Here is a 24,447-nt window from a genome sequence, read left to right as displayed (position 1 = left end):
ATACAAATTTTATTATTATTATGTTTGGTTTATTGCTACTATTATTATTATTCACAAGATTTGATAATATAAAAAGTCAATTTACAAAATCATAAAATTTTATAACAATTTTTATAAAAAAAGTTTCATGTAATTAACAAAAACAATCATTTAAGTAAGATATTTTATTATTTTTAAATATTATGGTGTTAAATTATTTTAAATTATGATTGATGTATTATATCGTTGATATATCATGACATCAAAATAATTACTATAATATTCTAGTGGTCGAGATATTTCCAGCTCAATCCATCAATTTTATGTTGCGGGATAGCATTTGCACAGCTCAGTCTGGCATCAAACTAACAAGTGCTTACATTCTTAGTTATTGATTAGAAAAACTTCTAAGAAGCACTTTTCAGCTTTTTCTTCACAAAATTTTGAAAATTTGTGAAATTTTGTGAAGGAAAAACTGACAAGTGCTTTCTAGAAGTTCTCTCAAACAATACTTTGTAATGCTACGAGCAAATCTACAATGCTAGTTTTACTTACGCCTCGCATGGTAAAGAAACAATACACATAGTCACACACATACTAATACTACCTACTTCATATAGTAAATTGATAAAACTTGAAACACAAAATAATAAGTGAGATGCAATTAAAAGTTGGCTAAAAGGAAAATGAATGTTAGCACCTACCTGCGAAAACTCGGCCACTCCGGCTCGGGCCCCTATCCTTCCCACCAAGCGGAAGGCTTAAAGACAAAATGCCTCACAGCACAATTTCAAATATCACTTGTACAAATAAAGGACTCACAATAACACCAGACACTAATTTTTTGAGCAATCTCTAGATAAATACAACAGATATTTCTTTGAGATTTGCCATGCTAATACAACTACTAGAACACACATCGTATACAACAAGAGTGTAAGACTTTTCTTTCCACCAAATAAGATGGAAAAATTAATCCTAGGCATAAATACTGGTTGGCGGGTTACATTTGAGTCGTGATAAAGGAGGACAAGTTGGCCGTGGGATAAAGGAAGATCAATGAACTGTTTAAAACCAATCACACCTACCGATTGAGCAGGCACTTGAAATTTACAACCCCGTTGATTCAATGAGCAAGCCGGGGGGGGGGGGGGGTGGGGGAGGGAGATTTACTCCAATCCTGTGAATGGACGCACTCAAAGACGACCTTCATATGTGATAATGCATCCAAGAATTTCATATGGTTAAGAAGATATTGGTTCATATGGATATTGTAACCATGGATGTTTTAACGCCTCCATTGCAGAAAGCCGCTTCTTTGGGTTTGTTTCAAGCAGATGAGCAACAAAGTCGATGAAGCCTTGATCACCCATTGGCAACCGATGTCTCAAGGATGACTTTTTGGGTATCAAATACTCTAGTTTGTTAGTGTCCTGAAAATGATCGAAGTGATTAAATGATGAAAAAGAGTTCAACAACAATACAAATCATTCTTGCATTCATCCATACATACTTTAGGAACCCCAAAATACACATCATTTTCAGATCTGTTCGTCGGGTTATTAGCATATGATATCGATTTTTTTGTGCGTCTCAAATATAGCCAAGACATGACATAAACTGAGTTTACCTGGTTTCTTTCATAAACTATGTGATTTTTGGTGAAATATTTGAATGTATCTCGTCCCTTTGCAAGCAACTCTTGGTCGATCGGGCCTATGATTCCAATTACCCGAGCAAGTAGAGTGCCAGCAGAATCATTTTGAAAAAGCACCTACATGAATAAAATTATAAATCTATTTTAGAGAACCAAAGAAGCAACATCAAGATCATAATAATACAATAATAACAGCAAAATCATGAAAGTGTCCTAATACTGAGATACTTGATAGCAGATCAGGAAAAGTAGCACATCACGCAAATGAAAGAATTCATACACATGTAGGAAATTTAGATCCTATTAGGTTTCCCAACTTTCAGCTTAAGACAAGCCCTGCCCTGAACTCAGATTCTGAATAACACAACTAAACATCAGGAATGAACATCAATTGTAAGAAAGTAACTTGCTACATTTTTGCACTATAATTGAAGGAAATCAGAAACTAGATAAAGCAACAAGAATTTTCCAAGTACAAGGGTAAGGTCGCAAGGAATACATTGAGAAGCAATCACTCCTCTACGACACAGTTACGATTTCAAAATGTATTCCAAATACAAATAAAGTGTCAAAATCAAGAAAAGACTGATAAGCATAAACCTAGATCTAAGAAAAGAAATAACAAGATTCATAGTTTCTAGGTTAGTATGGGAAAAAAACCTGGAAATTACCAAGTTGATCAGAGATGAAAAACAAACAAAGAATAGAAAAGCTTACATTTCCTGTGCAAATTTCAGCCAAGATACAACCAAGGGACCAAATATCGATCTTTTTATCATATGGAAGCCCCAAAATGACCTCCGGAGCACGGTAGGACCTAGATTGAACATAAGAGCAAAGATGATTGATAAGTGCATTTTTTATGCATTATTTCGTGATATGTTTATGTTTATTTTGTGTGCATTCATATTATTTTTATGTGTTTTAGTGCATGTGTGTGTATTTCACTCCTCGGGTTGATTTTGTAGGAAAATGGATTTTTGAAGTGTGAATTACGAAGCACCTTTGTTCAAAAAATCAAATTTAATTTTAGAAAGATCTAAATCCGATCTCCACCGTTCAGATTAAAGATTAAGATATTTTAAAGCTGCTGTCCAAATTTCAGCTCAATCCGACGGCTAGATCTTGAGATATAAATTTTTGAAAATCGTCACTCGGAGCAGAAATTTGTACTCTGCGCGCGCGAGAATTGAGCTCGCGCGCGCGCGCGCCAGTTTCTTTTCCAGACCTCTGTTTTTTACTTTTGCGTGCGCGCAAGGCCTATTCCCCGTGCGCGCGTGTTCTGGCGTCAGATTTACTCCAAAAAGTCCTTGTTTTGAGAGGAAATTAACTGGTAGGCGTTCCGGACCATATATATACAAGATATAACATATTTTTGAGGGTTCGGAAGTTCCAGAAGGCAGACAACACAGAGGAGGCGGCTACAAGGCTTGGGAGAGAAGATTTCTATTTCTTCTTCTTCTTCTTCTTCTTCTTCTTTTTATTTTTGAATTATTGTTTTTAATTATTGAGTAGTTTATTTTCGACCAAGACGGCGTGATTGGGCCGAACAAATTCATGTAGAAAACTTGGATGTTTGTTTGGGATTTTTCAGAGTTGATTTTATTTTATTGATTGTCAGATTTATATTTATCTTGTGAATAGTCTGATCAACTGTTTGCTTGCATGTTAATCGATTCCAAGTCGACAGAGGAGGTATTGATTTTGATCACTTTGATAATCAACATATTGTAAAACCGACTAGAAATAGAATTCAGTTTCATTGTGCGGTTTGGGTGTAAACTGAATTTTCATAAATATTTAATGCATTCAAATTTGATTAAAATTATGAAAGATTAGTTTATCAATATTTGAATAGGTTTGATTGTTCTAGAAATAGTCCTTTGAACAAATTAGGAGAATTCCCGTGAATTAAGATTAAATATGAGTCCTGAATCGTCTACATGTTACATGATTTGTTCGGTACCTACGTGTGTCTTGGTTGTCTTTGTTTTAATTATTTTTATCTTTAGTTATTTTTATTTTTATTTTATTTAAATCAAATTGCTCTTTATGATTTTGTCTAGATTAAGTAAAATAATTAATTCTTGAGAATTGACTGCAGTTCCTGTGGGATCGATACTTGGACTCTCAGTCCACTTTACTATTACTTGACCTGGTGCTCTTGCCAGTAGATTTATATCACATCGATTTAGCCGGTCAAGTTTTTGGCGCCGTTGCCGAGGACTGTTTAGTTAATATTAGAATAGATTATTTGCTTGAGATTAGACATTTTTTTTTCTATCTTTTCGTTCCCTTTCTTAATTTTTTTATCTTAATTTTATTGTTTCTTAATTGTGAGGTACTTGGAGATGGATCATCGACAGGTGTTCACAAGGTTTGGCCATCAATATTTGAAGCCTTTCTATGTTGTTTGTGGGAGATTCAATGAATTGGCGAACAGATTTCAATGTCATAAATTTTCGAACTACACGCTCACTCAGTTTTTTATGGTGGTTTGGATAAGACTACAAGAAGTTGGGTGGATTATGGAGCTTTGGCCACTGGCAGTCACCTGTTCAGAAGAGATGAAGACAGTGCTATGCACTTGTTAAATGATATGGCGGATTTCGACTACCATTGACATTGTGATCCTTAATTGCAAGGTTGGAGTCACAAATATCCTCCAGAATTCAACTCCACAAATTTTGCGAACCAACCATCGGAGCATCAAGAAGAGTGTGTAGGGTATTTTGAAGATCATGTGGCTCAGTTGGAGAATTTTGTGAAAAGACAGGAAGAGACAAACCAGTTCTTCGAAAGCCGCATCAAATTTTTGAGTCTTTTGGATGAACAGATTGCACTTCATAGAGAACCAGTTTCTGAGATTTTCCAAGAGCGTGAAGTAATTGAGCCAGAGCATGAGAAAATAATTTTTGAGGAATATTCTTGTGAGGATGAACTAAAAGTGACAGTGGAGGAGGAGGATACATACAAGAAGACAGATTTGACCTCGTCAATGGTCGTTCCATGTACACCGTTAGAAGATCCTTTCTTGCCATTGACGCCAACTACACAGTATTCCATCCTCTATGAGCTTCAGCCAAGATTTGGAGTCTCCTTCCAAAAGAAAAATTTCAGACCAAGTATTGTTGGACCGACGAGCTTTTCATGTCAATATCACGCCAAGCTTGAGGGCGAAGGAAATCAAGACCCATACATAGAGTCGTATGATTCTTACTATGGGCGGCAGCCGCTCTTTGATGGTTGCTTCTGCATAGTCGAGCTATAGACTATAAACTTAGCGCTTACTGGGAGGCAACCCAGTATTCTTTCCCTTGATTTTTTAGTTTAATTTTTGATTTTTGTTTATTTCTATTTGATTTTTGTTCTTTCTCATGCCAGTTTGTCGTGCCTGACTGATGTATCCCGTCGGCTATTGTCATCCCAAAAGATGCTGCCGAAGAGGAAGATGAAGAGGACGAATACAAAACCAGGGGAGTGTTATTTTTGTTTTCATTGTGTGTTTGTTTTGCATTTTGTTCATTGTTCTAGAGCATTGGGGGCAATGCTTTGGATAAGTATGTATGAGGGGTTTTATTTAGTTTTGTTTCGTTAATCATTGTTTTTTGCATTCTTATGGTTTAGTTTATTGCATATAGTTCGTATTCATGCATATCATTATGTTTTGTGTTTATGTTGTGTGAATAAGTAGAATGATGAAGGTTGGCCGATGATGATAGAGTTGTGAAATTTTTTTTTTTTTAGAAAATGTTGCATTTGATTGATCATGAGAAACTGTTGGTTGAATCGTGAATCTTTTTAAGCACGCATGTTAGACTAGTGTAGTGTAGCGATGTAATTGATGAAGTTTGTGTTTGTTTGATCATTGCACGACAATAGATGCGTGTTGATCATGATAGTGCATTTGGATTCTTGATGATTGTTAGACATTGCATGTATGATCTTGGGCGTACCTATAAAAAAATTTTTGAAAAACTTTTGTTGAAAATTAAGTTAACTCCATCCGGGTTACGAGCAGAGATTGAAATCCTAATCTCTTGTTCTTGACTAAATATGCGGATTCCATGGGGTTAATAAATTTAAAATTTTAAAGTAACAATTTCATCCGGGCTTGGACAATGATTGAAATCCTAATCTTTGTTTCATAGCTAAGTTTGCGGGTTAAATGAGATTGATGCTCCATCCGGGCTATAGACGAGAGGATTGAAATTCGAATCATATCTTAGTTATAGCTAAGTTTGCGGGTAATTATTGGGGCTTATTAAAAATATCGGATGCAAAATCCGAAGGTACGTAATTAATCTCAAGAAAATGCATGTTTTGTTTGGGATTGTTGAGATGATGGAGTGATGAATTGTGATACTTGCATTGAATTGTCATAGGTCGCTAATCATTCTTAGGACAGAGTCTTTTGAAGTTGCATGAAGCTGGAATGACATGGCACACACACACGTTTACGTTAAACTGACAGTGTATTGTGAAAAATCAGAAGTTTTTGTGGTTTTTAGTTGTTGAAGTTGAAACTTATCGGAGGCTATGTTGTTCATGATTCATTCTTACTTATGTCGTTGTTTGCATATTGTTTTTGGTATGTCTTGCTCGAGTGCGAGCAAGGTTTAAGTATGAGGGTGTTGATAAGTGCATTTTTGTATGCATTATTTCGTGATAGGTTTATGTCTATTTTGTGTGCATTCATATTTTTTTTATGTGTTTTTATGTGTTTTAATTCATGTGTGTGTATTTCACTCCTCGGGTTGATTTTGTAGGAAAATGGATTTTTGAAGTGTGAATTACGAAGCACCTTTGTTCGAAAAATCAAATTTAATTTTATAAAGATCCAAATCCGATCTTTACCGTTCAGCTTAAAGTTCAAGATGTTTTAAAGCTTCTTTCTAAATTTCAGCTCGATCCGACGGCTAGATCTCTAGATATGAATTTTTAAAAATCATCGCTCGAAGCAGAAATTTGTACTGCGCGCGCGCGAGTTGCTTTTCCAGACCTCTGTTTTTTACTTCTGCGCGCGCGCGTTAGATTTACTCCGAAAAGTCCTTGTTTTGAGAGGAAATTAACTGGTAGGCGTTCCAGACCATATATATACAAGATATAACATATTTTTGAGGGTTCGGAAGTTCCAGAAGGCAGACAACACAGAGGAGGCGGCTACAAGGCTTGGGAGAGAAGATTTCTATTTTCTTTTCTTCTTCTTTTTATTTTTGAATTATTGTTTTTAATTATTGAGTAGTTTATTTTCAACCAATACGACGTGATTGGGCAGAACAAATTCATGTAGAAAACTTGGATGTTTGTTTGGGATTTTTCAGAGTTGATTTTATTTTATTGATTGTCAGATTTATATTTGTCTTGTGAATAGTCTGATCAACTGTTTGCTTGCATGTTAATCGATTCCAAGTCGATAGATGAGGTATTGATTTTGATCACTTTGATAATCAACATATTGTAAAACCGACTAGAAATAGAATTCGGTTTCATTGTGCGGTTTGGGTGTAAACTGAATTTTCATAAATATTTAATGCATTCAAATTTGATTAAAATTATGAAAGATTAGTTTATCAATATTTGAATAGGTTTGATTGTTCTAGAAATAGTCCTTAGAACAAATTAGGAGAATTCCCGTGAATTAAGATTAAATCTGAATCCTGAATCGTCTACATGTTACATGATTTGTTCGGTACCTACGTGTGTCTTGGTTGTCTTTGTTTTAATTATTTTTATCTTTAGTTATTTTTATTCTTATTTCTTAAGCAGTTTTTATTGATAAATTCTTATTTTATTTAAATCAAATTGCTCTTTATGATTTTGTCTAGATTAAGTAAAATAATTAATTCTTGAGAATTGACTGCAGTCCCTGTGGGATCGATACTTGGACTCTCAGTCCACATTACTATTACTTGACCTGGTGCGCTTGCCAGTAGATTTATATCACACCGATTTAGCCGGTCAGTGATCTGTCTCAAAACAACTACTTCCAAGATCAATAACCTTCACCTCACATCTACTGTAACTTTTAACTAATATATTCTCAGGCTTCAGGTCACAATGTATGAGGCCAAGACTCTGCAAGAATTGAAGTGCTTCCAAGCATTGAATAGTAATTGGCTGCACAAATCCAGGTTCTAAAAGTTAGAGAGGAATACAATAAAAAGACACAAGAACACAAGTGTCCCACAAACCTGCAGTCTTGGCATTGTAAAGTAGACTTCTCCTCCAGATTCTCTGTTGAATTTGTGAAACTCATACAGGTTTGCTTTAAGCAGTTCACATACAATCAACAAATGCTCCTGCATAAATAACAAAAATCAATAAAAGCTAGATGAGCATACAAAACAAAAATAACATTCATTAAACCACGAATAATTACAAACATACTACGTTTCTTATCCCCCCAAAAAAATACAAACATACAAAATAGTAACACACTTTATTGGCACCAAGGACATGTATCTGAAAGAGTCCGGTGAGCCAACTTGTGGCTAAGGGCTTTGATGACTCTTTGTATAAACAATCTTTTGTTTAATATAATTTACACTTTTATTAATGACAATGACTTTATCTTTCTTCATATTGTTATATTGTGATATACTATTGTTGTTTTGATAAAGACCTTGAATATACTATAGTGTATGTAAGATGTGGTAGAACATGGGGATGTCTATCATGAAACACATCTTATAGTCACTGTATATTCTAAACTGTTCCTAGTCGATTGAGCCGTCCGATAATAAGGATAAGGATCGCTCGAGTTTGAGACTAGCATTTGCGATGCGGAGTACCACGTTTCATTGGTAAGGAACATAGAGATGTTCGAAGCATGCAAATGGATATTCATATGATGAATGATCGAACTACCCTATCCGGACTTTCCAAGTGGTTATCACTTATCGAGTGGATATAGTCCGCGGTTTTGGTTGTACACCATTAGTCCTTACTACTTGAAACATCATTGAGACTCTATATACTAGTACTGTGCTTTGACTCATTTACCGACTCTATTGGGGTCATCAGGTGTCGGGATTGGGTATAGTTACAACACATATAGGAGTCGATGCTTTGTTGTCAAGGATTCACCACATACTTGCGAGTGTGGATATCCTATGCGATCTGAGGAGATATTAGTGTGACGAATCTCTGGCCAGAGTACATGATGTGATTTAAGAAATGGTTTCTTAGTAGCACATGCGATGTCACTATTTGATCTTCAAGATGTATTGCATAGTTATCGAATCTCGAGCGACTCTCGATATACCAATGGTTGTTGATTCGATCGGGATATATGGATGAAGGGACCGTACTGTACGCTAACCAAAATCTATTGGTTCTTGTAGGCACTATCAGTGATACCTAGGGAATCATGGGGCGATGTTGCTAGACGCTCTTACCATGATTCGATGGGCAAGTCGGAAATTGTTGTTCCGAGTCACAAGGAGTTGTGAGCCCACGGCTAGCTGTATCCCTGAACCATTGAGGGTCACACAGTGTAATGGATTTTTAATTCCCGTTGAGATAGTTAAATTTAAAGAGTTAAATTTAATGAACAAAGGAGTTGGACTTCTTAATTATGAGTAGAGGAGTAAGATTTCCTAAAATGACATAGGGATGGGCATTTTTGGAAACCACTGAATTCGGATTCAGAAAAATTTATCTTGACTTTAAAAGGTGCAGAAATGGTTTCTGTACACATTGGTGAAATCGGTTTATCAATCGGAGTCACGATGAATTTTATATTAATTTCTGATCATGCGGGCTTTGCTTGTCGGGCTTGAACTTATGACTAATGGGCCCTAAGCTGTTAGTGGCCTACATTATAAATAAGTTATTGCAGCATAGAAATTACACACAACAGGTCACAATTTTCGAAAACCTAAGTATTTTCTAACAAGAGTGGCCGCCCCCCTTCCCTGTCTACTCGAGAAAAATCCAGCCTGTGATTTTGAATTACAGTCTGGTTTAACGGATCAAATTCGTTAATCTCTTCGTAGAAACTTCTGATAGATTTTCTAGTGCAATCTATCAGAGGGATTGAATATCCGTTCGTGGACCTGATTGAAGAACAGTTCGTCCATCAGTTCCAGGGATATACAACAAGAGCAGAGAAATCTGTTGGTGTCCAAAATCTCGATTCGAGATTAAAGGTAAAAATTTTATAATTGTTATTTAATTTTTACACACACAATTTAATCGTAAGGTTGATACCTATTATGGAATCGTTCCATACAAAAATTTTAAACTTCCGCTGCACCGGGGTATCAATCCTGATTGATCTGATCGCTGCATTCTCCAACAGTGGTATCAGAGCCAGGTTGCTCAGATCAAGCGATTAAATTAATCGATTGTACAAAAAATTTTAGGCCTCGGTTTTTGAAACAAAATAAATATTTTAAAATAAAAAAAATATTTTTCGGGCAAAAACCCGGGCAGCGATTGGATCGCTGCCCGGGGCAGGGGCAGCAATCGTCGCTGCACAGGGCGGCGCACGGCGCAGCGCAGGGCAGCGATCGTCGCTGCCCTAGGGGCAGCCGGGCTGCCCGGCCCGAGCCCTACGGGGCGCGGGCAGCCCGGGAATGTCCCGGGCGGCCCGCGGAAAATTTTTTTTTTTTTTAATTTTTAAATTAAATTTTAATATGTTAAAATTCTATTTTTGGTCCGATCGAAAATTGTTTTGATTGGTCCACGAGGCATCGGATCGAATTGTTCGAGTTCGAAAATTTTAAAATTGATTTTTGGATAAATTTGAATTTTTTGAAAATTTAAATATTTTATCCGTTAAATTGAATTTTGAAATTAATTATTTTTGGTACAATTGATGATAAGATATGATCTTATGGATATATTGAGTAAAATATGATTTTATGTATAAAATTGGATTTTATAGATAAAATATGATTTTATTTGATAAAAAGATAAAATATGATTTTGTATGTAAAATAAGATTTTATATATGAAATATGATTTTATCCTTTTAAATTTAAATTGCCATTGCATGTTATCCAATACATTAATTTTGAATTAAATGTTATTGGATAAGGATGATCGATTGCCATGACCAATTTTGTAGGTGTATGTTAGGAATTTACATTTGTTTTATTGTTATTGGTTTTATTAATGGGCCTGGTTTATGGCCCAATATGAATGTCATATGTAATAAAAGTGGGCTTGGTTTATGGCCCGTTCCCACCCCTTAAAAATGTATCCCCTACTTGTCATTGTTATTTATTGTAAATACATTAGATTTAGTGGGAGATCAAGATTTGAAGATGGAGGTGGGCCCAGCAGACAATAAAGACAGAAGAAATGTAAATTGGAAGCAAATGTAATAGGATTGCATTGCATACTGCATATTACCTAGGATTGGACTAAGACTCGTGATTGGCAACCACGGGTCGATTAGAAATGGAATCGATCATCCTATATAATATGTGATATTATAGTTGTATGCATGTTTTAGACATAATTGTGTGAATCCGGCAAGCATACAAAAATTTTAAAAATGATGAGACAAATTTTTATAATTAAAAATCCCTCATTTTAAATATGATTTAAAATTGATATCAAGATAAATAAAGGAAATTTAAATTTGTTTAAATGTTCCTACCTTCCATCAACGATCAATGTATGAGATGCTACCCGCGGATACGGTCCGGCTCATATTATTGGGGGGGCCCGTTCGTCGGAAAGCTGTACATTGGATCGACACATGTTGTAAGTTGGGTGGAACTCCCATGGGATCGGCTCATATTATTGGGGGATCCACATGGCGACCGTCCATCACAACTTAATATTGATGGGTCATCTTGACATGTCACAATAATCGGCGTCATATTATTGGGCCCTTATTGGACATGAGGTAAAAACGTGGAGGTTTCTTTGGAAGCAATTGGGCTCTACCTTTTGAAAATTATGGTTGGCTGATATTATTCGGGACCATAAGTTTGTCAATTGGACTCCATGTTCTCACTAAGGAAAACAGTTTCCCGTTTTTACTAGAGGGTAGTGAAATCGTTAAAATAGTGGGAGTGAGATTCATAAAATAAATTTCGCCTATTTTATGTCTTAGTAAATTGCTTAAACAATCACTGATATTTGTCTGTTTCTTTTCAGTATTTCATAAGATGAATTCGCGTAATCCACTTTTCTCGATCCTCGAACAAAATAAGTTGACTGGCGCAAACTATACGGAATGGTTCCGTAAGTTGAAGATTGTCTTGACTTCGGAGAAGATGCTCTACGTGTTAGAAAAATCTCCTCCGAAGGAAGCACCAGCTGACGTAAGTCCGGAGGAGTTAGCCAAGCTTGATACATGGTGGGACCATGATATCAAGACCAAATGCTATATGCAAGCCTCGATGTCTGATGAACTCCAGAGGCGATTTGAGGACACCGTGAATGCTGCTGACATTCACGTTCAACTCAAGGAACTTTTTGGGGCTCAATCGAGGGCTGAAAGGTTCGCTACTGTAAAGGAGCTAATGACGTGTCGCATGCGTGAAGGGACTTCGGTCCGTGATCATGGGGTACGAGTGATTTGGCTCATACAGAAGTTGGTAACCCTTGATTTGGTGTTGGAGCATGAACTCAACGTGGACTTACTACTTCTGTCTCTTCCTTCTTCGTTTGACGGATTTGTGGTAAATTTCAATATGAACAAGATAGAGGCCTCCCTTGAAGAGATGGTCAATATGCTTGTGACATATGAATCCACATTAAAGAAGGATAAACCGGCTTTCTTGGTGGGCTCCTCTTCTTCTGCTAAGAAGGGGCCAAGTACAAAGGGTAAGAAACGTTCTGCCCCACCCAAGAAAATCGAACCCGAGAAGAAGTACAAGACAAAGGCTTCAAACATGAAAAAATCCAAGGATTTTTGCCATTACTGCAAGAAGCCCGGTCATTGGAAGCGTAACTGCAAGGAATATCTAGAGCAGTTGCGAACTGCAAAGGGTATGTTCTATATTGAAATAAATGTTTCACTTAATACTACTTCTTGGGTATTGGATACCGGATGTGGATCTCACATTTGCAATGATTTGCAGGTGATGACAAGAAGTCGCAGGCTTAGGATGGGTGAGACCCAGCTGAGGCTCGGAAATGGTTCCAGAGTTGAAGCAAAAGCCGTGGGAGATGTTTATTTAATTTTGCAGAACGGTTTTAAGTTACTTTTAAGAGATGTTTTATTTGTTCCGGATTTGATTAAAAACATTATTTCTGTTTCTATGCTTGATAGAGATGGTTATTCTTGCAATTTTGTGAATGGGATTTGCAATATTTACAAGAATGAATGTTTGATTGGAAATGGACAACTTGAAAACAATCTATACAACTTAAAACTAAAAGACGTTCCAATAAATTATGTTGATAAACCGGCAACAACAAACAAAAAGAAAATCGATAGCCAAAACCCGGCAAACCTTTGGCACGCTAGGCTAGGTCATATTTCCTCAAGGAGGATGAACAAGCTAGTGGGAGAGGGCATGTTTGATATGTCTGATATTAACTCTCTACCTAATTGTGAATCCTGCCTAAAAGGAAAAATGACTAAATCTCCTTTTAAGGGGAAACCTGAGCGTAGTCAAAATCTGTTGGATTTGATCCATACAGATGTTTGTGGTCCATTTAGAGTTGGGACTCAATATGGCCACACCTACTTCATTACCTTTACTGATGATTATTCAAGGTATGGGTATTTATATTTAATGAAATATAAGTCTGAAGCATTTGAAAAGTTCAAAGAATTCAAGGCTGAAGTAGAAAACAAGCTAGGTAAAAGTATTAAAGCACTTCGATCGGATCGAGGTGGAGAATACTTGAGTACCGAGTTTTTGGACTATCTAAAAGAGAATGGGATTCTCTCTCAGTGGACTCCTCCTATGACACCACAGCTTAATGGTGTATCGGAGCGTCGTAATCGAACTTTGTTGGACATGGTTCGGTCCATGATGAGCTTCACTGAGCTTTCACCTTCGTTTTGGGGCTATGCGCTTGAAACGGCGGTATTGTTGTTGAACAACGTCCACACTAAAGAAGTGGACAAAACACCATACGAGTTATGGAATGGCAAAGCTCCTAAGTATTCGTACTTGAGGATTTGGGGATGTCCTGCTTACGTGAAGCGGACAGTGGGAGATAAGTTGGATAGTCGATCCAGCTTATGTTATTTTGTAGGGTATCCGAAGAATTCAATCGGATATTATTTCTATTATCCTGCTGAAACAAAGGTGTTTGTTTCAAGGAATGCCACCTTCTTGGAGAAGGAGTTCTTATTGGATAAGAAAGGCGAGATGATGGAACTCGAAGAAATTCGAGAAGAACCCGAAATACAAAATAACAATCCTACACCTCAGGAACCATTGCTGGACACGCCTATACCTAGAAGATCCGAGAGGACTTCTAGACCTCCTATTCGATATGGTCTTCTTCTTGAAGGGGATCAAGATGAACCCGATGTTGGATGTGATCCAAGAAACTTCAAAGAAGCAATTTCTGATGCGGATTCAAATTTATGGCTTGAAGCTATGCAGTCGGAAATAGATTCGATGCATACAAACCAAGTTTGGTCTTTAGTAGATCCTCCCGATGGAATTGTTCCAATAGGGTATAAATGGATCTACAAGAGAAAGCTTGGGCCTGATGGTAAGGTATTGACCTACAAGGCGCGATTGGTGGCAAAAGGTTATACTCAAAGACAAGGAGTTGACTATGATGAAACCTTTTCACCAGTTGCAATGTTCAAGTCCATAAGAATCCTTATTGCCATAGCTGCATGGTATGACTATGAGATATGGCAAATGGATGTGAAGACTGCTTTTCTTAATGGAGACATTAAGGAAGAGATCTATATAAAGCAGCCTGAGGGGTACACATCCATGGGAAGCGAGCATAAGGTATGCAAGCTTCAGAGATCAATTTATGGTCTAAAACAAGCATCAAGAAGTTGGAACCAGAAATTTGATGAAACAATAAAAGATTTTGGTTTCATCAAGAATCCGGAGGAACCATGCGTGTACAAGAAAGTAGTTAAGGATGCTGTGACATTCTTAGTACTTTATGTTGATGACATCTTACTCATTGGGAATGATGTAGGGATGTTGCAGTCAACAAAGATATGGTTATCAGGTAGATTCTCGATGAAGGATTTGGGTGAGGCATCCTATATTCTAGGGATACAGATCTATAGAGATAGATCTAAGAGAATGATAGGACTCACTCAGTCAACCTACATCGACACCATATTGAAACGGTTTTCAATGGATGGGTCCAAGAGAGGACATCTACCCATGTGTCATGGAGTTTTTCTATCCAAGTCTATGTGTCCCAAGACTGAGGAAGAGATAGAGAAAATGACACATGTACCATATGCGTCAGCCATAGGTAGTATCATGTATGGGATGATATCTACCAGACCGGATGTAGCATTTGCTCTGAGTGTCACGAGCAGATATCAAGCTAATCCCGGTCAAATGCATTGGAAAGCCGTGAAGGACATTCTTAAGTACTTACGAAGGACTAAGAATATGTTCATGGTATATGGAGGAAGAGAACTAAAATTGGAAGGCTATACCGACTCTAGCTTCCAAAGTGACGTGGATGACTCGAAGTCAACCTCTGGATTTGTGTTCATGCTCAATGGCGGTGCTGTCTCTTGGAAGAGTTCCAAGCAGGACACCACAACGGATTCCACCACTGAGGCTGAATACATTGCAGCATCAGCTGCTGCTAAAGAGGCCGTTTGGATGAGGAACTTCGTCCAAGAGTTGGGCGTTATTCCTGAAGTTGTTGGTCCAGTCCCGGTGTACTGTGACAACACGGGTGCCGTTGCTCAGGCAAAGGAACCAAGGTCTCATCAAAGATCCAAACACGTACTGAGGAAATACCACATCATCCGGGAGATTGTGGAAAGAGGAGACATCACTGTCGAAAGAGTGGCCTCTACAGACAATATCGCTGATCCACTTACTAAGCCCTTGCCAGGACCATTATTTGACAAACATCGCGAAGCAATGAGTCTACGTAGTATGACTAGTTGGCTATAGGGCAAGTGGGAGATTGAAAGAGTGGGTGCCCGGTGAGCCAACTTGTGGCTAAGGGCTTTGATGACTCTTTGTATAAACAATCTTTTGTTTAATATAATTTACACTTTTATTAATGGCAATGACTTTATCTTTCTTCATATTGTTATATTGTGATATACTATTGTTGTTTTGATAAAGACCTTGAATATACTATAGTGTATGTAAGATGTGGTAGAACATGGGGATGTCTATCATGAAACACATCTTATAGTCACTGTATATTCTAAACTGTTCCTAGTCGATTGAGCCGTCCGATAATAAGGATAAGGATCGCTCGAGTTTGAGACTAGCATTTGCGATGCGGAGTACCACGTTTCATTGGTAAGGAACATAGAGATGTTCGAAGCATGCAAATGGATATTCATATGATGAATGATCGAACTACCCTATCCGAACTTTCCAAGTGGTTATCACTTATCGAGTGGATATAGTCCGCGGTTTTGGTTGTACACCATTAGTCCTTACTACTTGAAACATCATTGAGACTCTATATACTAGTACTGTGCTTTGACTCGTTTACCGACTCTATTGGGGTCATCAGGTGTCGGGATTGGGTACAGTTACAACACATATAGGAGTCGATGCTTTGTTGTCAAGGATTCACCACATACTTGCGAGTGTGGATATCCTATGCGATCTGAGGAGATATTAGTGTGACGAATCTCTGGCCAGAGTACATGATGTGATTTAAGAAATGGTTTCTTAGTAGCACATGCGATGTCACTATTTGATCTTCAAGATATATTGCATAGTTATCGAATCTCGAGCGACTCTCGATATACCAATGGTTGTTGATTCGATCGGGATATATGGATGAAGGGACCGTACTGTACGCTAACTAAAATCTATTGGTTCTTGTAGGCACTATCAGTGATACCTAGGGAATCATGGGGCGATGTTGCTAGACGCTCTTACCATGATTCGATGGGCAAGTCGGAAATTGTTGTTCCGAGTCACAAGGAGTTGTGAGCCCACGGCCAGCTGTATCCCTGAACCATTGAGGGTCACACAGTGTAATGGATTTTTAATCCCCGTTGAGATAGTTAAATTTAAAGAGTTAAATTTAATGAACAAAGGAGTTGGACTTCTTAATTATGAGTAGAGGAGTAAGATTTCCTAAAATGACATAGGGATGGGCATTTTTGGAAACCACTGAATTCGGATTCAGAAAAATTTATCTTGACTTTAAAAGGTGCAGAAATGGTTTCTATACACATTGGTGAAATCGGTTTATCAATCGGAGTCACGATGAATTTTATATTAATTTCTGATCATGCGGGCTTTGCTTGTCGGGCTTGAACTTATGACTAATGGGCCCTAAGCTGTTAGTGGCCTACATTATAAATAAGTTATTGCAGTACAGAAATTATACACAAGAGGTCACAATTTTCGAAAACCTAAGTATTTTCTAACAAGAGTGGCCGCCCCCCCTTCCCTGTCTACTCGAGAAAAATCCAGCCTGTGATTTTGAATTACAGTCTGGTTTAACGGATCAAATTCGTTAATCTCTTCGTAGAAACTTCTGATAGATTTTCTAGTGCAATCTATCAGAGGGATTGAATATCCGTTCGTGGACCTGATTGAAGAACAGTTCGTCCATCAGTTCCAGGGATATACAACAAGAGCAGAGAAATCTGTTGGTGTCCAAAATATCGATTCGAGATTAAAGGTAAAATTTTTATAATTGTTATTTAATTTTTACACACACAATTTAATCGTAAGGTTGATACCTATTATGGAATCGTTCCATACAAAAATTTTAAACTTCCGCTGCACCGGGGTATCAATCCTGATTGATCTGATCGCTGCGTTCTCCAACAGTATCAGGCATGTACACAGGCATATGATGCTCTGTTTCCACATGAAGAAGATAGGTTTTCATGTATTGTAACCAAATATACTAAACCTGATGCGTAAACTTGTTTAGAAATAATAAGCTATATATTAACTGTTTCTGAAATTTTTATTCTCATCTATTTGTTAAGCTGCTGAAGCAGCCCAGTCAGCCCCTAATTCAAAATCATTTCTCTCCTGTTAATGGCATTTTTTCAACAATGAAGCAGGCACTCTGAAGCTTGCAGTGGCCTCATCAATGCAGTTGCACGTCTTGTTTCAGTTAACCCTATTTTAGGCCCCATTTCAAAAAGCTGAAGCTAGAGTGGTTCGTACCAGAGATGACATTGCTAGTTATTTGTAATAAATCTGGTTTTACGGTTGCATAGTTTCTAGTAGCACAAGGCAAACTAAGACTCATAATTATCCTAGAGCCTAGCCACAAGGCACGAAGCAAGGAAAGCGCTTCATTGAAGCGAAGCGAAGCAAAGCATCCTATATAAAGATATGCTAGAATCTAAACATGTATTTACAGATTATTAAAGAACAAGAAAACAAAATAAATTATTATATAAGTTCATTATATTGCATTCAGCATGGTTCATGGATTTAGTATCTCCACACTGGAGGTGTGCTTATGAATGGATTTGAGCCTTTAAAGCGCGCGCCAACGCATGGGCTTTATGGTTAAGATACCCGCGTTGTTAAAGGACTGTACCTTGCCCTTTGTCAAGGTGCAACGGCAGAGCCTCAAAGAGCCTTGCAACGAGTCTTGAGTCTAGATGCACACCTTGTGGGCTTTTAATAAATATGTTAGGTTTTGATCTGAGGTTATTTGGCAGTCAAATGGGGTTATGATTGAGTGGATCAGCTGTAAGGACGGTAAAGTGACATGAGCTTGTTGCACTAGTCACCACAAGCCTCTTATATCAAGTTCATGTTCAAACCTGCTGAGTGTGCTCAAGATGAGAAGAATTTTTATGAAAAAAATTTGATTGCATGTACTACTTTTGCCCTCATAATAACGCCAACCAAGGGCTAATTTGGCCGATTCTGCATGGTTATACCAATGCCGCACAAAATATGTGTTCTGCCAAGCACAACATAACCTTTGCCATAATTCTTGGGACATTGACATCTTGCAGTGCCTTTTTTCCCATGGAAGGTAAAATCACGAAAATAAATACTTTGAAATGAAGAAGGTTAGAGAAAAGAAGGAAATCCAGCCACACCATGGGGTAACCGAAAAGAGAAAGTATGTTCAAAGTTTAGATCCAAGCTCTAAAAATTAACAATTACAAATACTCAAGTAACCTGTTAAAGAATAAAATATTGACAATTCATGACTCAAAAAAGTGGTGTGTTCGCCAAAGGGATGAACGAAATGCAAACTTACTCGATAATAGAAATAGTCATACAATCGAAGCAGATGATACTTGTCAGCAGGATCGTGTTTGTTCACATACTTGAGAAGCTTGATTTCATCAAGACTCTGATCGAAAAAATCTTTGTTGTTCTTTATGATCTTCACACAAACATCCATGCCTGTGTGAAGGTCATGTGCCTGAATGGCTTTGCTGAATGTAGCTGATCCAAGATACTCGGTAACATGATAACGCCCAGCAATGACTGAATTTAAAACAACATTAAAGTTTTTGTCCTCCTCAAAGCCAGTTCTGAACAAAAAACGAAACAAATAAGGAAACATGTTCCAAAATTACAAATGTAAAAATGAGAGACTTGAATACGTGGAATTCCACCATTAGGCAGTGTAAAGAGATTAATACAATCACAATGGAAACTAAATTTCATAAAAAAGTTAATAAGGCGAAGTGCAAAAATGTCATTTAACAGAAGAAAGCTACTTAAATCAAATATCTAACAAGCTACAATTTGCAGCACGAGCAACTAGGGCAATTAGGACATGGTAAAAGTATGTGGTTCCTGGTGATAATATAAGTTGTAATCGATCTCGTGGTAAATTTTCAGAGTTATTAACTTTGTAGATTGTTGATAATGATGCTACATTTGCACAATACTTCGGTCAAAACCAGTGTCTCCTATCTTCCCATCCATAAACTATTAAACTGACATAAAGCTACATGTCTAGAAATTAGAAACAAGGTTAAATATAGCCAACAGTGTGCTTCACACTCAACTCATGATACATTACCACCAGTCACCACATCAGAGATTGAACCAAATGGCCATTTTTTTTTATGAAATTGCTAAACTAAGACTATACACGAAGCTCATGAAGAAACATTATTGTGTCAAAAATTTGCTATAACCTGTGATATAATCATCAGAAACTAAAAATTTATAAGGATATTGAACTGCTATTTGACTTTCAGTTTGCGACACTCTTTGGAGGTGCAGACACGGGCATAGCAAACCGCGGTAAGAGTTCGTTTACAAACCTTAATTCTAAATAAATATGACTATTGATATATTCTATGATCAGCAGTAAAAAAGTTAGCATGCCTGTTTTTCCTATGAACAATTTTCAAATTGAAGGTTTCAAACTCCTTCTCTTGCGCTTTGATCTGCTTCACTTGCTCTTGCACGACAGCAGCTTCCTCATCCTCCAACAATGCTGAAGGGTCTTCTTCTCTTCCAACTTCTATGCCAGCATCCTTTTCTTTCTTTACAAGTTCACTTTCAATGTAACCATACTTTGAAAGAGAAGAAGGACTAGAATTTGCTGATTCCCCAGTATAAGCATTCGTTTCATCCCTTGAACTCTTACACGGAGAAGAGTCGCTGCTTTTGCGTCTTCTTGATAAAAATATGTCACCATTGGCCATTACAAACTCTCCACCCACATCATTGACTGCAGTGTCCTTGTTTGACAACAACGATTTACCAGAGCTTGCTTGCACCAACTTCCCATCTCTAGGAGGAGGAAAAGAAAAGCCCCCATCCATGTGGCCTTTTGCCTGTATATATGCATTCATGTCATTACACTTGACATAATTTTCAGAAGTATCTTTCATTGTTCTATGCATCTGTTTCTTGGATCTTTCACTAGTGTTCTTCTTTGATTCGTTCAGTGAATGTCTAGATCCATTGAAACCACCACTGTGATCGTGAAAGTACTCTGTGTCTCCTTCACTACTACCCCCAACCAAACTGTCCCGCACTTCACTGCCCATGTCTGCAACATCACTGTTGACTCCAACACCAATAGACCTAACTGAACCATGATGATCATTATCCAAGCAGATATCATCTAGATTCGGCCTTCCATAATCATCCATGACCTTTCCATCTCTTAGCATTCTTAGTTCATTAGTCTCAGCGACAAAGCCCTGCCAGACAGGCTCTGAGGGTGTTAAACTTAGCTCCACCTCATCCATCAACTGCCCATCATATTGACTAATCAAACCATTCTCATTATTTTTGTGGTACATCTCCTTCTTTCTCAAACCAAGAGGATCATCCGAAGATATAGCTGGATCAACATTTTTTGAAAGGGAATATTGCTCTCCAGAGAAGTAAGAATCCTCGTCAGCAAATGACTGATCATATTCATCATCCTTCGTCTGCTCCCTTTCTTGAAGGTCCGGAACACTTCCATGACCAATAGCCTTTTCATTGTCACTCGGGTAATCAATTTCATGGGCCAGAAACCAGGCCTCATCTTCAATAGGTTGCCTCATATAGCCATCATCGTCATCGTCTTCATACTCATCAGAGTCCCAGTACTCGTTAGGATAGTCAATGCATTTACTTAATCCATAACCAATATTTGCAAAATCAAAAACAAGGTCAAAAGCATCCTCAGTAATGCCTTGACTCACAGAGAGCCAACTCCCTCCTGTCCTTTTCCCTATCAAACAATACAAGACATTCATATCAAGGTCTCTAGGTTTCATGGAAAAGACACAAAGAAATGCTTTATCAATGATAATAAGGTGGGATTGTGGGAACAAAAAGAGTGTTGAATAATTCCAGGTATAAATTGATTTGGGGAGCAAACATTGAAAAAGAAAAGGAAAGAATGGTCTTTCAACAAGGGTAGACAACAAGGGCACTCATGAGGAAATTACCTTAGTTTACTCAATATTTACTTCTATAAGTTCTCCCTCTCCAGCTATTGTAGAGAGCCTAACCATAAAAATAGGGCATCTCATAACAAGTAGCATCAAGATTGTAGCACATTGTTCAAAACAGGCAATATCTTAAATCTTACACAATTTGACACACTGAAAGTTTTTGGATTGACCTATTGGGCTGCATTTTTTAATGATTAAATCTACAAGTACATATCACACATTCAGTGCATTCAAAAAGTACTTCAATCCAATAAGTTCAGATATGGTTAAGCCCCGCTTCTGATACAGGGGTGAATTACAGGCAAATGATGGGCAGGATTGAAAAAATCATAGCGTGTGTAATCAGCAACAACGGAAAGGGAAAAGGTTCAACTGAATACTGAAGTTTTCAGCGTATACCTAAAGGATTGACATCTTGGCCTATAGGCACATCAAGAAATGATCCTATGAGATAAGTGTTGTCGGCATTTAAAATCTTTGAATCACTGTCATCACGCTCATATTTCTCCTCCCAATGAATATTGAAAGACTTTTCTTCTGACTTAAGCCTTACTGGCGCCAGCCTTGGCAACTCTTCCTTTCGGTTCTCGGATGCAAAATGAAATTCTAATTCATCAAAAACTTTTGGCTCACCCTGAGACTTCCCAAAGTACGGAGCTCTTCCCACCTTATCCACTTGCTCCTTTATAGCAGTCCTGGAGTCGTTCGGTTCTACTTTCCTTTTCTCCTCCTTTTTATCAACAATGGAGACAGGACAATCATAACTGGTTGAAGTACCTTCCCTGGAGAAGGGAAAAACAGTTTTTACAGGAAAAGACAGATGGGCAGATACATCACTTTTGGACCAGGACTTATCCATATTGTCCTTTTTAGAGCTTGTAATGATAGGCTCTCTTTGTTGATTGACTTCCTTGAGCTCACTTTTCTCACTCCTCTTCTGCCTTATTTCTACAATAGAGTCACTAACACTACCAGGCCAAGACATTCCCTTCTCACTAGCAAAGCAATTTTCCCCAGATTTGGAACTAACATTACAAACCTCGAGAGCCTCAGCTGAACTCAGCAATGACTTCCCAATGGCCTGAAACCCCAAAAAATTATTTTCATTGGCAATGTCACCTTCATTTTGACGTGAAGGAACTTGACCGTTATTTGTCCCATAATTCCATGAATACAAATCAAGCACGACATCATCAGCACTTTTGGAGAAGGTAAAATTCTTATCACTGATTCCAACAAACTCACCGACCTTACTCCGTTCTTCAAAACTGCCACAACTTTTCCACTTGCCGTCAGATGCATTTTTCCATGTTCCACACTCAACCTCTTTCACAATGATCTCCTCCGAAGCCTCAGCACTACTCAAAATCTTTGAATCACTCAAACCTTCTCCACCACGTCGATAACTCAAAGCCTTCCGATCCTCTTCAACCACTTTTGCTGCATTCGCTTCTTCTCCTGACCAACAAGCTGGCTCATTATCATTAAGAGTAAGCTTCTGAAGAATCCCGTTTAAATCGGGTCTGTTACTCAATTCACTACGTAAAGCAGCCTCTGCCTTTCCAAATTTGTTCCTTCGCAAAAATTCTAGTATCCCATCAACGGGATTGGAATCAGCCATTTATACAAACACAATTAGCTCAATCATATTACCACTTACAAGAGATACCACTCACTTAACCCTGGAGATTAAAAACCAAAAGAAAGGAACTTTAATATGTTAAACCAGATTTAAACTACATTTCAAACCCATAATCAAAAGGTTACTCCCACAAATGAGAAATTCGATTAACTTTCTTTAACTTCCACACTCTAATTAAAATAAACCCGCACTACTCACTAATCACTATAACAAATACCATAACAAAGAAACTAAATCAAACTATAAGTACCATAAACTGAAACAAGAGCCAAGGAAAAGAAGTAGAAGAGGCATTCCATGGATCCCAACCCAGAAAAGTAGATTCACATTCACAACACTTGAGGAGAAAAAAAAACCCCCTTTCTCCTCGGGATTCGACACAAAAAGCCAACGGAGATTTCATTAAGATCTGCACCTTAACGAACCCTAATAAGCACCAATGATTCTTCATAGAACTAAAAACGCTAAACGATAGCCACAACAAATCAAATGGGTAAGAAAACATGAAACCAAATAATACAACTAGTGTAATCTTGGAGCAAAAAACAAGCTTACAGATCGAAGAATATTCTTCTTGAGAAGCCAAATACGGTGCTATGAAATCCATTTTTCCCAAGCTGAAGAAATTGGTCTAACAAGACATCGAACACTTGGTTCACTTTTCCAAATGCAAACAATAGTGGAATAAAGTTCCTGAAAAATCAAAAAAGGAATTTATTCACTTTTTTCCCCTTTTTTTCTTTCAAATCTTGGACATTAATTTGAATATTTGATGGGGTTTGGCTCTTGTTTTGGTAAGAAGTTGGGCATTTCTGAATCGGGTTTGTGACAAAGTGGAACCCTTGTTTGGTCTGAATTTAATTGTTTAAGATTTTTTTTGGCCTACAAAAATTTGCAGGGGTTTGAATGCGACCAAAAAGGTACATTTTTACAATCTATGCTATAACATCTTGTCAAAATTTAAAAAATATATAACTATTTAAATTCCAAAAAATTTAATTATTATCAAATTTAATATAATATTTAATTGATATAAAATAAGTAAATGAATTATGGGGTTTTTGAAGAAAAATCCCTAAACACATATACAATTTTAAATTCAGTCTCCTTGCCTTTACACTTTTGTCTGCACTCCCTAACACCACAAAATTTTATTTTTTACTCCCTATTTTAATTATTATTTACTGATTTTAC

The 24,447-nt window shown here is 37.4% G+C and overlaps 1 protein-coding gene across 1 annotated transcript; it reads right to left on the bottom strand.

The window, feature by feature from the left end:
* Positions 1–666: 666 nt before the first annotated feature.
* LOC140881875 (uncharacterized) lies at positions 667–24,118 on the bottom strand. The gene is made up of 9 exons (XM_073287512.1): positions 23,809–24,118; positions 22,011–23,293; positions 20,038–21,385; positions 18,950–19,229; positions 7,831–7,938; positions 7,601–7,756; positions 2,354–2,476; positions 1,610–1,753; positions 667–1,412 (listed from the first exon to the last, which is right to left on the bottom strand). The coding sequence occupies exons 2-9, from the start codon at positions 23,230–23,232 to the stop codon at positions 1,224–1,226; spliced, it is 3,570 nt and encodes a 1,189-aa protein (XP_073143613.1). The 5' UTR covers positions 23,233–23,293; positions 23,809–24,118; the 3' UTR covers positions 667–1,223.
* Between the last annotated feature and the right edge of the window lie 329 nt (positions 24,119–24,447).

The sequence above is a fragment of the Henckelia pumila genome, chromosome 2 (assembly GCF_033568475.1).
Source record: "Henckelia pumila isolate YLH828 chromosome 2, ASM3356847v2, whole genome shotgun sequence".
Classification (NCBI taxonomy): Eukaryota; Viridiplantae; Streptophyta; class Magnoliopsida; order Lamiales; family Gesneriaceae; genus Henckelia; species Henckelia pumila.
This window is presented reverse-complemented; position numbering and strand designations above follow the sequence as displayed.

What these genes read in the sequence shown, in the direction of transcription:
- LOC140881875 (XM_073287512.1), bottom strand. Translation starts at nt 23,232, where the DNA reads ATGGCTGATTCCAATCCCGTTGATGGGATACTAGAATTTTTGCGAAGG. An exon ending in TTACAATGCCAAGACTGCAG is followed by an intron (nt 7,757 to 7,830) that starts GTTTGTGGGACA and finishes GGATTTGTGCAG; the next exon opens with CCAATTACTATTCAATGCTT. An exon ending in TAGTTTATGAAAGAAACCAG is followed by an intron (nt 1,413 to 1,609) that starts GTAAACTCAGTT and finishes GATCATTTTCAG; the next exon opens with GACACTAACAAACTAGAGTA.